The 15,430-nt window shown below is 35.5% G+C and overlaps 2 protein-coding genes across 2 annotated transcripts; one reads left to right on the forward strand and one right to left on the reverse strand.

Annotated features, from left to right (window-relative positions):
• The first annotated feature begins 481 nt into the window (after positions 1–481).
• On the forward strand, positions 482–5,398 carry LOC121736462. The gene is made up of 9 exons (XM_042127665.1): positions 482–560; positions 900–1,064; positions 1,312–1,481; positions 1,715–1,844; positions 2,582–2,723; positions 3,484–3,575; positions 3,943–4,084; positions 4,436–4,632; positions 5,130–5,398. The coding sequence occupies exons 1-9, from the start codon at positions 482–484 to the stop codon at positions 5,249–5,251; spliced, it is 1,239 nt and encodes a 412-aa protein (XP_041983599.1). The 3' UTR covers positions 5,252–5,398.
• A 412-nt stretch (positions 5,399–5,810) lies between these two features.
• LOC121736469 lies at positions 5,811–12,196 on the reverse strand. The gene is made up of 11 exons (XM_042127678.1): positions 12,133–12,196; positions 11,851–12,061; positions 11,675–11,783; positions 11,502–11,602; positions 10,834–10,906; positions 10,350–10,466; positions 10,109–10,265; positions 9,878–10,016; positions 9,681–9,749; positions 9,375–9,405; positions 5,811–9,277 (listed from the first exon to the last, which is right to left on the reverse strand). The coding sequence occupies exons 3-11, from the start codon at positions 11,775–11,777 to the stop codon at positions 5,811–5,813; spliced, it is 4,257 nt and encodes a 1,418-aa protein (XP_041983612.1). The 5' UTR covers positions 11,778–11,783; positions 11,851–12,061; positions 12,133–12,196.
• Positions 12,197–15,430: the final 3,234 nt, after the last annotated feature.

Consider the following 15,430-nt stretch of genomic DNA (forward strand, 5'->3'; position numbering starts at 1 on the left):
CCTGCAGCTCTTCTGATGCTGCGAGTGTCCATGGGCGACGGAAGTTGCTTTCCATCAGGTGACCCGTTTGCTCGTTTGCCTCCTTATATCATTTTTAAAAAAAAGTTTTTGCTGCAATAAAAAGTAGTATTTTGAGTGACCTGTGTCACTCCTGTCCTCATTATAATTGTTGTATGTTGCAAACAAACAAGCAAAATATAATGGTTACTCTGTTTCATGAAAGAATTTACAATTTGCTTGGAATTTACTATAAGTAATAATTATTCTAACTCGGGTAGAGTTAGGTACACGAGTTACAAGCCAACAATGAGCAATTATTTCCTAAAGTCTTAACTCTATCTTGAGACACGCGTTTTCAAAAAACTCTATAGGTGTACTTATCTTCAAGATATTCATAAAAAAATATTTTCTTAACATTTTTAATGATATAAGAGCATCACTATAGCACAGTTAATTGTATTGTTACAGGTTTACACAAAAAATGGAGTTAAAATGTTTGCCCCGAATAGTGACACTTTTATTAGCAATAGGTTTTACTAATGCATCACATTTAAATAGAGGTAAGTTTATTGAAAATAGTCTACGTACAAGAACCTTATAGCATAATAATTACTCATTTTATCCCTTATTATTTTAATAAACCTTGTAACTTCTCTATCTACTTCATCACCTAGCTAACATATCCTAGCTACACATATTATAATGCACAGTTTTTCTATTTCAAATATTTTTTCCGGCCCTAAAGCCTCCATTTATGGAAAAAAACGGTATTTTTTTTCATGTTTCTTACATGGTTCTTCCACTCTTGTCTTGAATTGTTAGATTCAAACCTATAACTTTTATAGTTCCGCTACTCGACACTAGATGGCGTTGCAAGTAACGAATTATTTTTCTTGTAGTTAAAAGGCAGAATAATCCAGCGGGTATTTTTACTGTCGGCAACGGGGAGCAGTGCCTGGGTCAAGATAGATCTACAGGAGGCGTGTGCTTGTCTAGAAACCAATGTAACACCCAGGGTGGTAAAGCCATAGGATTCTGTGGAGTCTTCGCTACTTGTTGTTCATGTGAGTAAAATAAACTCTTTATAATAAGTCCAAAAACACTTGATTTAGCCAAGGTACTTGCTTCCAGTCATACTGAAACTGATAAACGTGAATGAAATATAATAACTATAGAAAAATTAAACACCATCTTTACGAGTTCACTAAGCACTTTGCTCCGTCACGGTTCGCACATTTAAGTTTAACAAACCCTTTTTCAGAGCTAAGATTTTGTTGCCAAAACCCGCTAATAGATGGCGCTTCTTTTCAGTAAACGCGTGTGATATCAGAACGAACACCAAAGTCGCGGTGTTCATTAACCCCCCGCTGGAGAGGGAGAACTCGGGCTTGGAATGCTCCTACAACGTGGAGATAAACAACAACAACGTGTGCCAAATGAGAATCGACTTTGAGAACTTTAATCTGGCACCGCCGACAACGGTAAGTACTGGTTTATGAATTTATGTTCGTTTCGTATTTTGACTCTAGTCTATGAATAGAGATAGATATCTTTTAAGAGCAACTTCTTTCCCAATGCAGTGTAAATACAACACCTGAATGGGTGTTAACTTTCGGATGGGTTTGACAAAACGCGAACAAAAATCATCAAAATAAGTAGGTCCACCATCTGCCTATGAACCAACTTCTCTGAGAGTACATGTTCTAAATTCCAGGTGGATCCGGTGGAGAACGTGACGCAGCGGCCGGGCTACACCTGCCGCAACGACATCTTCCAAGTCACCAACCTGCAGGCATACTCCGACACCCTGCCCTCGCTGTGCGGCGACAACAGCGGACAGCATAGTAAGATTTTCCTTCCTGTACTTAAAACGTGAATCATCATCATCAGCCTGTTGCCGTCCACTGCTGAAGCCTGAACGTAGGCCTCTCCCGTAACAGGCGAAAACAAATACGAGGCACTATTTCAAGACATAAATTTTCCCATCTTTTTGGTGGAACCGGTGGTAGGCACCGTAGTCCCGACGTTCAAAAGCTGTATTTATAATACCCATTTGAATACAAATATATTTTATTTTATTTTAATAATATGATAACATAGAACTAGCGCATGCCTTGCCCAGAAAGTGTATAGTTATGTCCACACTGTGCACTTTCATCTTCAATTTTCGTCATCAACTTTCATATTGGCGCATTCAATAATTGAATGCGTCAAGGAACGCAACGCCAATATTGTCATTTTTGAAGTTTTGGATACGATACGGTCAGAGGGCATGCGTTGCGGGTGAGGTTGCGGGCATGCTGCGCTATAACACATGCCCTTGACCATAGACATAATATATACCTTGACGAACAGAAAAAGGCACAGTGTGGACAAAGCTTATGGGCTAGAACCACGTCAATTATCCATACTAATATTATAAACACGGAAGTGCGTCTGTCTGTTCTTCACGGTTAAGCCACTGAAATTTAGTATTTAGTTGGGAAATTACACAAGCTAGTTTTTATTACAGCAAACAGTTTGGTAATCAAGCGAGCTTGTGTACCTCCCAACCTAACCTAACCATAATTTTATTTCCCAGTGTACGTCCGCGTGAACGCATCAACCAACAGTCGGTCCATCCGCATCAACTTCAAGATCGCTGACCGCAACTCGCAGCCCAACCTGCCGCAGGCCACCTGGAAGATCAAGGTCACGCAGCTCGAGTGCTTCAACACCCTGGGGTGAGTACTAGGTGATGATGATAAGTCAGTGCCAACAGAAAGGTCAAAAGGACAACGCAAGTTTACGCCCCAACCAGTGCAAAGGTTGACAGGCCTTTTTGCATATACCTTGATAATAATCATTGTTAATTCAAAGCGAATACGCCGCTATTAAAACTAGCTAAAAGCCGAGCTTCGTGAGGGCTCTCGTCGTCACGCCGGGCCTGACTGGTGATAACACTTCCACATATAAAAAACCTAGACTGACTGATGAATGATGATTTAAACTAGTCTTTACCAAAGTGGGCGATAACGCCCCTTTATGGGCGCTGAAGGTCTACAGGGGGGCGGTGTGGGAACCAGAAAAAAATAGAGGCGTTGTGTAGAGGCTTGCAGGGCGATTTATTTCATCTGGATGCATTTTAAATTGAAACTAGGGGGGCGCTAAAACATAATCTTTTCTCAAAGTGGGCAGTAGACAAAATAAGTTTGGGAACTCTTGATTTAAATACATCTACATATTATTTAAATAAAAATTACTATGACAAAGCACAAATCAATAAGCGTGATAATTTTCCGTAAAGTGTACCACAAAATGTATCTACAGGTTGTGGGATATACTAGGTCTCGCTTCGCTCGCCCTGATAAAATATCGTTTTTACTATAGTGATCTTGCGATAAAGACGCCAAACCATTCGGGCGGGCGCATATAAATCCAGCCTTATAGGTACGATTGTATCCTAAATTCGAGTAATAGCAAAATGTTAATATGTTCTTGCAGTAAATATCGTGACGGCATCCTGGACGCTCTAACGTCGGCGCTGCCATCCACCCCGCTGTCCTCCACCGCTGACCGCGATGAGTATCTTATTGGTAAGTACTGATGACCAGAACCAGATTACTTTGAAAGTCCACTCAATGTGATTACTGATTGTAAACAAAACCACGTCTCTTCACGTCCGCCGTCATTTTCCTGGTCGATCAATGATTGCCAACTGCCAAGGATCAATACTAATATGGTTCTTAGTGGGTACCAACCTACGTACCAACGATATTAGCCCGAGAAAAAATAAATATTATGGTTGCCATATTATTATAACCAAGAGAGAGAAAAAATATTACAATTCCTCGATAAAATATATCATACATCATTTCATAGGCTTAAACATGACTGGTGTCGGGACACATTGTATATATACAAGTTGTAACAATGTGAGTTTGACATTGAATGTATGTGTAGCTCCCCCCGGCTGCCTACAATACTACCCCGATCGCAGCGGTTATTTCGAGTCGTTTAACTACAACCGCGGCGTAGGACCCTACATCGCCAACTTGGTCTACGCCACCTGCTTCAGAAGAACATCCGATGTCTGCGGCATGAAGTGAGTATGATCAAGAGAAATTTTCACCATGTGGAAGGAAACTACATTTATAGCTAGCGACTAACCACCCCCTAGTTAGTCGCTAGCTACCAAATATGTAGTTTCCTTGTTTCGATTTCAAATTGTAGAACGATAATTTTGTAACAAGCAGTAACAAAAATTAGTACTCACTCGGTAATTGCAACAGAAGAACGACTAACGGATAGGAGTTTAATACTAATAGTTAAAAATCATTATAATATGAGCCACTAACCAGTTTACGTTGGGTGATACTAAAGTCTGTGTTAGTAGTAGAACGTAAAGCCAAGTTAGATTTTTCGAGTAACATGTAAAATTTTCTGCCGAAAATAGGTTCACCGCGTCAACATTCGAAATGGCGTACCGGGATGAGTCCAACCTGTACCTGGACACGGATTGCGAGATGAACCCCGTAACCCAGGGATCGGCGCAGTCGGGAGACCACCTGTCGATACCCGAGGCCGTATCTGCCGAGGGCTTGAGAGGCACCAAGTTCTGCGGAACCAGCGCCGCCGATCAGATCATAGCTTGTAAGTAAAGGATTGATGCTTGAGGAAATAAAAAACTCTTTAGACATAGGTTACACGGTCAGTTTGGCATCAGTTCAGTCCATCAGTCTGATCCAGACTGACGGGAGAATGATCGTGTAACCGATTGAGTTTGTACTTTCCGGTCATCATTTTGGCGTCAGTCTCAACCTGATGGAACTGATGCCAGACTGACCGTGTAGCCGTACCCTTATACACCTGACTACAGCGAATCCAATAATAGATTTTGCCATTCTATTTTATGTTGTATTCTGCAGAGTGTCACACACTTTACATCGCGTCGGTAGTAGGAGCGACCACACGATTATTCACCATATTGGTTGAAATCAACCCCTCATATATTATGGCAAAATTTGTTTTTACTTTTTGACAACATCATCATTATAAAGGCAATACATGAACAACTTCTCTGTTATTGATTCCTACCACCTTCTTTGAGACAACACTTTTCTATATGCTATTATCCTTATCATCCACAGCCACCCCCGCTGGACCTCTCGCAGTGGTCTTCCGCTCTGACAACCTCGTCACAGACGGCGTCCCCGAGAGCGGATACCGCTTCACCTACAACGTCCTCAATAATTGCCACTTAACTTACTAGGCCAATTAGTACTTAGATGTAATTTATAATGGAAGGAAGAAGAATTCTTTTCTGATGCTCCGTAGTGTACAAATACTTCTATTTTGTATATGCGTTTAGTCTATTTATTACATGTTTTGCAACTTATAATAATTATGGACTGACTTTAATATCTTAGATGACAAAGAAGACTTAGCCATTATCATTGTAATTAAGTTTAACATTTGACTGATCTTAATATTACCAGGATGCATTTAAATTCGGTAACGATGGTATAATATAAGTTTAACTTTAGTTATGTCTGTAATGAAACGGAAGTGGAAATAAATTGTTTTTTATAAAGTGTTTCTTTTTATATTCAGCAGCATTGTATTTCTGAAAGTAGCGTGCCGCCTCACTTTGTATATTTTAAATTTTGTTTATGAAACCATATTAGATTATATTTTATATAACAATTATTATGAAAAACAGATACAGATTTAACATTCATAAATACAGATTTAACATTCATATTTTAATAAAAGAGAGGATGCAACAATACATTTTATATTAAACGCAATTAAATGCTTATAAAAAAATATCAATCAAAATACGCACAACTGGGAAAAGGACAATAGCCACCGAAACATTCTGGACAATTTTCTAATTCCATGTTCTCAGATTTCTTACAAAAATACTTAATTCTTCGCTTATTTATCACACAATCGCTACAGCTGCACATTACATCTTTATCAAAACCTTTTGATTTCAAAGTATATCTATTTGGACAAACAACTTTAGGCGATTCTATACATCTTGCTGACGGACGTTTCCTTAATTTACATGTCTTACGTTTTGTCTTCTTCAATTTCTCTGGAGTTATCCGTTCATTTGTTACATCTTTCGTATTATTATTTTTAAAGTCCGCAAAAGTCGTTTGCGCCTCGTGATCTAAGCCTTGCGGTTGAAGTCTCACTGGAGCCATTTCCTCCAAACCACCTAGTGGCTCATTCACAAAAGTTTTAGAAGTTTGTGTCTGCTCATTAGATTCCCAGTGATATTCACGCACATGAACATTTGGGAGCAATTCCTGTTCAGGTTTGTTTGGGCGAACATCTGGAACTAGCTCCTGATCAGATTTATGTGAGCGAACATCTAGAACCAACTCCTGGTCAGGTTTGTTTGGGCGAATATGTAAAACTAAGTCTTCTTCGAGTTTGTTTGGGTAGGCATCTGGAACTAATTCGTGATCGGGTTTGCTTGGACGAACATTCCGAAGTAATTCCTGTTCAGGATTGTCACTCCTTAAATCGATTTGTGACTTTACTATATTGTCAGGTGAAGATCTATCTCTTATTACTGTCAGTAATTCTCTATCTTCAGGTGATAACAAATCTTTAGCTAATATTTTACTACTGTTATTAGATTGCATTACACTCTCATCGACTTGGGCTCCAAAAGATTCTGCTTCCGGAATAGTATACATATTATGTGCGCTTGTAGCTTTAGATAAGTTAGCTTTAAAATTTTCTAATGCTTTTAATTTTTCTTCTAATTTCCCCGTCCAATATTCACCGTCCAACAATGTTTTTTGTTTCTTTGAGTAATTTTGCACCCACTGAGATATCATTTTACTTAACTCATTCTCATCATCATACATTATTGACTGTGCTTTCTTCTTTTGTACTATTGGATTAGCTAATTCTAATGCTATGTTTTCATTGTCATTATTTGGTATATTACTTTCTTTGCAAAGCTCGTCAAGCCATTTCTTGATCTCGGTAACAATATCGATTTCTGATTTCGTTTGAAGTGGTTTTGGTACATTGTCTAAAGCATTGTATATATTCGAATGTAATTGTTTTGAGTCAATTGGCATCGAAGGAAAGCGCTTAAAGTATTGGCTACAAAACTTATTAATCTCTTCTTTTAATTTTCCTTTATATTCATTTTTAAATCTTTCATCTAGTAAGTAAGAATTTAAGTTTATAAAAGCATTTACTAATTTACTTTTTAGGACTTCTAATGACACTTCATTTTGATCATTATCAACTTTCGACTTCGACTTTTCTTCAGAGATTTCATGTGGTGTATGAATTTTATTAACTGTATCGTACAAGTCACTTTCATTTGATATCATAATATTACTATTTATTTCCTGCTTTTCTACGTAGTCTTCCAAAAATTTAAATATAAAATACTTTAAATTTTCTGATTCTTCTAAATCAGATCTTGATTTAGAAAATGCCTTAGCATAGTTATACCTATAAATTATGTCACTTGTGATGACCTTTATAATATTTTGCATTTCCAATTCGTTTAGCTTTAGTTTATTTTCTTCAAACCAATCTTGGATTATTTTTCGCAAAAGGTTTTTATTTAATAATTGGCCAAAATTTGTAGAGTCGCCATTTAAATTTGATAAAAACCCTTCTTCTGATGGTATTGGAGTAGATGTGACGAATTGTGACTTGTACACTTTTTTTGATGGATGTTTTGGTTGAAATCCATCGCTTTTGAGCTTATTGATTTCTTTTATATTTTCAGAAAGATTTTTTTCAACAATTTTATCGAGAATAGATTGTACTAAATCTTTTACATCGTCAGCGGGTAAATTTAGAATGGAAAGTAGTATAGTACAAAATTTGTCAATTATACTCTTTGATGAGGGGTTTTCACTGACTTGTGTTTCGAAAACCAGTGAAATAATATCGCTTATAAGATTTAACAACTTCTCTTGGGAAATACAAATGCTATTATTCGTAACAGATCTATTTATTTCTTCAAAAATAATTTTCGTAAGTAATCTTAATCGTTTTAGATGACAGCAATTTACATGTTTTTCATGTTCGAGTAAAACTTTTATACGTGATAATATCTTACATTCGAGTTCTAATTTTTCATTTTCATTGAAATAGACAATATGTTTGTCTTCCAAGTATTTCAACCAACTCTTTAATTCATTTTTACATTGATGTAATGTTAGGTTACCACAATTTTTATCTTTTAAATAACTTAGGCGAAAAATTAAGCTATTGACCAGCTCTGGTACATCTTTATTCTGATGGATTTCATGATTCATCTCTTTTAGCAATGAATAAATTTCTTTTGTGATCCAATCCTTCTCTGAAATTCCTTCATAGTGCATCTTTTTTTCGGTTGGTTGTTGGAACAATTTTGTTATTAGTTTATCATTAAGGTTTTCTTGTAAGCTTTCTGTATAGGATATATTGTGTAGAGTTAAATAAGCTTTAAGCCATTGGATTAATTCTACTTTGACTTTTTCAGTATTTTCTTTTAAATCAGTGCTTCTATTTAACTCTGATAATTTATTCGCTAGGTCTTGAAAGTGTTTTATACTATCATAGTTTGGTACTTGTAGTTTTTGTTCTAGTTCAGGTATACTTTTATACCAGCTAATTATTCGATTTAAGTAGTAATTCTTTTCTTCATATTGACCAGGATTGGGACTACCTCTTATGTCAATAACATTTATGTTATGTTCTTGTAAAATTTTTAAAAACTTTTCTACCACAGTATCTAATTTTTCATAATCTTTTTGTATTGTAAGTTGATTAAGTAAACGTTTTATGAACATTTTAGTTTCATTACCATTATTATTGTGAATTATATGGCTTTTTTCAACATTGCTCTGAGTATTTGCTTGTATATTCATTAATGATCGCCTACTTTTCAATGATTTTGATAAATTGTTCAGAAAGTCGTCGGCAAGAAGACCTAATTTATCCTTAATGATAGGATCAATAATTGATAAGGCTGTTAAATATTTAACTACCTCTTGTCTAGCTTCGGGCAGTAATCCTTCATCTTTTGACACATTACCCAGAGCTTTAGCTAATTTTTGAATTAATTTAATCGGTACAACATTATCTTTTTGTAGTTTTGTCTCGGTCCATTGTCTTATTTCTTTTTCAAAGTCTATTGCGTGATGACTTGATTCCAAGTAGTTTCTCGATGAAACTTGAACTTCTTCCTCTTGTTCTTTACGATTTTCTCTTACATATTTTGAAGGCGTCAAGCCTGACGTTGAAGGCGCTTCTCGGCTTGCTGGAAAGTAAATTAAGTTCTCATAAATTATAATAATAGTGCCTATTCCAATAAAAAGATGTTGCTCTTTGCACGTTGCCATACTTTCAAATCTTACCTTGACAAACATTGCAGTGACAAGATGGTTTCTAAAAAAATATAGTTTTGGATAAAACAAATACTTTGTGAATTCTAGAATAAGGTAGAATAATATATTGAAGTTTCCAAAGTAAGACCAATTATGTATATTAATTTTAAAACCTAATTATAATTTACTCTACTCCTGATGACATTAAATTGGTAATACAAAACACTAATAAAACGCTTATTCTAAAACGCTTATTCTAAAGTCGTTTATTATTTTGTTTATAATAATAATTATAATAATTAATGCCTTTGGAGTAAGCGTATGTACTAAATATACCTTTCCATCCTCTTGGTTATGATAAAACTGTCTGTGATGATCTAAGCGGTGACGAACGTATGGACAATTCTAAAATTTTTAACACATTGTATTTTAATAATCTTCAAATTAAGTTAAAAATTAAATCTAAAATTAAGTTAAAAATTAAATAAAATTAAAGGGATTTTAGAAAATGCACCGAATAGAAAAATGCTCACCTCTGGTCTAGTGCAGACGACATTGTTCATTCGTCTACAAGTACAAGCCCTTTTCGTGCTAGTACAGTACCTAACGTCAACATTACTTTGCTTGGTTTTGGAATTCAAGTAATTGTATTCAATATGAACTGCATTGCCACTAAAATCCAAATTATAGTAGAATAACAAGTTGCTAGTGCTTCTTTAAATTTATTTTATTCTTCAAACTGAATTTTTCTTTTCAGTTTTAACCTGTTTTCATCTATCGTAGTAGTGGGTAATATTTCTTCAACTTTGCTGAATCTTTGTGTGTCCCTTACGTTATATTCGACTACAACATTTGTTTTGATAGCTTGATGGCTCGCTGTTTTACGTACATTGCGTTTCTTGCTGGCAGACTTTCTGTATACTAAAATGCAAAACATACACCTATGGAAAAACTAATTTTCATGTTTCAAAAGAAAAGAGATATAATATAGTTTCTTAAACTTACCAGATCTATTTTCTGAGCGTCTGATTTTCTCCTGTATAAGGTCACTGGACTTAGTCTGGGGTTTCGGTAGCGGATATTTGCGAAGTGTTTGCGCGAAATACCTCGTATCTTTTGACACTGAAAAAATACACAGTAATTTCTTATTTTAATAAGACTACTTGATGATGCCTGCGACATTGTTGCGCCAAAATTAGTTTGTCGCGCGGGAACCCCATATTTTTCCGGGATAAAAAGTATACTATTATTCTGGGACTCAAGGAATCTCCATACCAAATTTCAGAAAAATCGGTTTAGTGGTTTGGGCATGTTTGTTTGTCTGTTTATCTGTTTGTTTGTCTGTTACCGCAGACAAACAAACAGATAAATAGACGAACAAACACACTTTTGCGTTAATAATTAATATTATTTAGTATTTACTTATATTATGTAAAAGTGTGTTTGTATGGATAATGGTCTATTTTGTTTAAGAATCCATAACTCTTACTCCCGTTTATGTAGCCACATTCCTGCAATGTCGGTTTTACCGCCGTTAAGTTTATTTGGGCTCTGTAGGTCATCTGCGAATGTACATAATATATTAAGTATTAGTGTTTTCAGGGAATAAAAAATATTTTCATACGAAAGAACATGTACTACTATAAATACGTGTATATATATCGTCAATCGTCATCTTCAATAAACAAACTTATTAATTACCTGTTACCTAATTTGATTACCGCAACATAATAGGTAGGTATTATCTTATCGCTTTACCACTACACGACTTATACGTGGGAGAGCCATGCTTCGGCACGAATGGGCCGGCTCGACCGGAGAAATACCACGTTCTCACAGAAAACCGGCGTGAAACAGCGCTTGCGCTGTGTTTCGCCGAGTGAGTGAGTTTAACGGAGGCCCAATCCCCTACCCTATTCCCTTTCCTACCCTCCCCTATTCCCTTTCCTTCCCTACCCTCCCCTATTACCCTATTCCCTCTTAAAAGGCCGGCAACGCAACTGCTCTTCTGATGCTGCGAGTGTCCATGGGCGACGGAAGTTGCTTTCCATCAGGTGACCCGTTTACTCGTTTGCCCCCTTATTTCATAAAAAAAACACTTATTTAAAAATAACCTAAAATGAAACGAAATCATAAAGAGTTAACTTAATTACTTACATATCTTGGAACTTGCAAGATTTTTTTCATGTAGCTATTTTCATTTGTATTGTCTGTGATTGTTCCAGCGTTTAGTTTTTTAATCTTTGCTGATGCTTTATCTAAAGGAAACAACAATTATTTGCTTGTTTAAAATGTAACAATAAATTAAATGTGAAAATAATTTTATTTACCTCTATAAGCATGCTCCTGTTTCTTCCTGGAGGCATCATTTATAATAGTCACTCCGCCATACAGTTCTTTGATTATAGTCATGTCTTCAACATCACCCTCCATGTCTAGCTGTAATTAAAATATTATTAATTTAGGAACATAACATTAATTTACAAAAAATCAAAAAACAGCTTACAGGATCAGCGTCTTTCTTGGTGTACAATGTTTCAACTTTGGTTGCATTTAAAAAATATTAAGCAAATTCATAGAAGGTATGGTTTAGTTTTTACAGGTACAGGCTCCAAAGGGTGAAATCGATCGTTTATCAGGTCTATTTTAAGATTTAAATATTTTAATAATTTTAAAAATGTCAGGCTTGAAACAGCATTTCCAGTCGTCACTGAAAACTAATGGGGAAATAGAAATTAAGTGTGTAATGCACTTCATTTTACAAAGTAGATTTAGAAGAAAGACTTACATGATATATTCATACTTGCAAATTTTAAGCTCCTAATTATAATTGAAAATAATATTGTAATTAATAAAAATTTTGTACGATTCTGAGAAATTTTGATTTTAAAATAATACAAAATTACAAACTAAAAGATGACATAAATGCCAATAAATCTTCTAAAGTTCTGTCATATAAAAATATTGCATAGATCATAGCAAATACTGTTCTAGAAAACAGGTTATAACTTCTAGGTACCTGGATCAAAATAAAAAGAACATATTTTGTAGTCCAAATAAAAGGTATAGGTAATAAAAGGAAATTGTTTAGTGTTTCAATAGTCATATAAAGTGATAACCCAAGAGCCAGCGACAGCTAGACTTTCTTCATTTTATAAACTGAAACTTTTCCTGTATATGACCCCCCCATCAAGAACGACCAGGAACTAGGCATGGAGTTTCGGTCGCAGTTTCTATAGGAGGTATCCAGTTCTGAAAGTCTTCCTTACCTTAGATAAAATATAAAGCTCATTCCTTTATCTAATTTCCGCAGGATAGCGGTAGGAATCTCGTCTCCCACTGCCCGACCACCTCAAAGCTTTAAGGACGTCTGAACTCCATAGTTGCTGATTGTTCTTACCTTTATAAGGGTCCTATACAAGCAATTTTTCATCTTTTATGAAATGACGAAAGTCAGGCTGTCACTGGCGATCTGGACCTTATAATATTGTGTTCGTAGTTAAATATAGAATTAAATTACAATTTTGCTTTTTCTGCTTGTAAACTTCAGTGATTAGATTCTGTACAGTGTTGCCGTGCGAGAATTTACTCGAGAACGGCTTCTGTACTGGGTGGTCGAAAGAAAACACTTCGTCACTATTGTACTATTAGCGGGGGTCGAGGTAGACGCGATTTCCGGCCAGCCTTTCTTCTATTTCCGATGTAGCGATGACCCAATAATTCCCCAATATTTTCCCGATTCTTCTTGTCTTGCTGTTTCTTCTAGGTAGGCTGGCTCGGAGCGGTCTGGTTGGCGGCCGGCCCGGCCCTTTATTTATACTAGGTTTAAAACAATGGGCCTGACCTGTGGTCCCGTTATCGGTCCCGTTATCACCTCGCCCCCGCCAAACTTTCTTTATTGTTTCTAAATATTTACACTATTTCGTACAGACTTATGCTATGTTACTAATTCTAAACACTATATTATTTACCTGTTTCTATACAATAATCAAATATAAACTATTAAAACTATGAAAATTTGGTACAAAAAGGCAACTAATCTATCTATCTCTATCTATTACATGCTACTTCGTATATGTCTATCCTACTCTAACACGAAATTTACAATGAACGATATAATTATACTATTTTTACTATTAAAGCTATTTAAATTTAACAGAACTAGAGATAAAATACAAATTAAACAAATTAACTATTAAATGTAAGTATTACACGACTATTAAACTATTTGGTTTTGGGAATAAGAGACACAATACGAGATCATTTATTTCCGTCTCACTCTTACATGAAACCTATAACTATGAATTAAATTAAAGTATTTTAAACCTATTACTATTATGAACAAACTAAACTATAAATGTTCTTGTATATAACTAAACTATAAAATCTATATTTTCGTCGTCTCGTACAATTCAAAATGTACAGTGTTGCCGTGCGAGAATTTACTCGAGAACGGCTTCTGTACTGGGTGGTCGAAAGAAAACACTTCGTCACTATTGTACTATTAGCGGGGGTCGAGGTAGACGCGATTTCCGGCCAGCCTTTCTTCTATTTCCGATGTAGCGATGACCCAATAATTCCCCAATATTTTCCCGATTCTTCTTGTCTTGCTGTTTCTTCTAGGTAGGCTGGCTCGGAGCGGTCTGGTTGGCGGCCGGCCCGGCCCTTTATTTATACTAGGTTTAAAACAATGGGCCTGACCTGTGGTCCCGTTATCGGTCCCGTTATCACCTCGCCCCCGCCAAACTTTCTTTATTGTTTCTAAATATTTACACTATTTCGTACAGACTTATGCTATGTTACTAATTCTAAACACTATATTATTTACCTGTTTCTATACAATAATCAAATATAAACTATTAAAACTATGAAAATTTGGTACAAAAAGGCAACTAATCTATCTATCTCTATCTATTACATGCTACTTCGTATATGTCTATCCTACTCTAACACGAAATTTACAATGAACGATATAATTATACTATTTTTACTATTAAAGCTATTTAAATTTAACAGAACTAGAGATAAAATACAAATTAAACAAATTAACTATTAAATGTAAGTATTACACGACTATTAAACTATTTGGTTTTGGGAATAAGAGACACAATACGAGATCATTTATTTCCGTCTCACTCTTACATGAAACCTATAACTATGAATTAAATTAAAGTATTTTAAACCTATTACTATTATGAACAAACTAAACTATAAATGTTCTTGTATATAACTAAACTATAAAATCTATATTTTCGTCGTCTCGTACAGATTCGATAGACTAGATTTCATGTAGATAAGGGTTTCTACTATACGTTTTCCTTCGCTAAGTATCAGTTTAGAAATTGATAATATTACGTAACTTGACCGCACACAGTTCCTAATCTGAATGTCAAATTGAATGACAGATAATTTGGCGCGAATTACGCCCAACGGTTATGCAATATGGCCGCCAAGCTGCATTTATACGTTCCGCACTACTAAACAAAGTTATAATATCTTAATTATTCACCGGAATTACTTAAAAACCTAGTATAATAATAATGAATAATAATAACTCTCACACCGGTTTCAGTGACGGTGGCCGGTTTCATTGAAACCAAGCCAGTTACGCAGGAGTAATTTCACAATGCCCAAGTATGTGCGCAGTACATAAAAGCACTCTCTATTCCTTTACTTTCATGACCCAGTGGGACGGACGACCGAAACGGCTGGCGAGAGATCAGCCGCAGGACCAACTTTTTACATGCCCATCCGACACATGGATCATCTTACTTGTCAGACAATCAGGTGATCAGCCTGCATTGTCCAGACTCCAGACCAAAGTTGGAAATAACATATTATGTTTCCAAGTTATACCTAGACTATATTACCTAACTATTTATTACATACTTATAATAAGTTATACCTAGTGGCTAGTACCACCTAGTTGAGTGTAGTCCTTACTTAAATCATAGCCACTTAAATATTGGTCCTCCATAGATCTTAAAATGTAGTATTGTGACTTCATTATTTAGTTAATAACGAGTGAATAATATTATGATTATTGTCAGCTATTTTTAGCTAGAGTTCGCCTATGTACCTGTTAT

This window comes from Aricia agestis, chromosome 2 (assembly GCF_905147365.1).
Source record: "Aricia agestis chromosome 2, ilAriAges1.1, whole genome shotgun sequence".
NCBI lineage: Eukaryota > Metazoa > Arthropoda > Insecta > Lepidoptera > Lycaenidae > Aricia > Aricia agestis.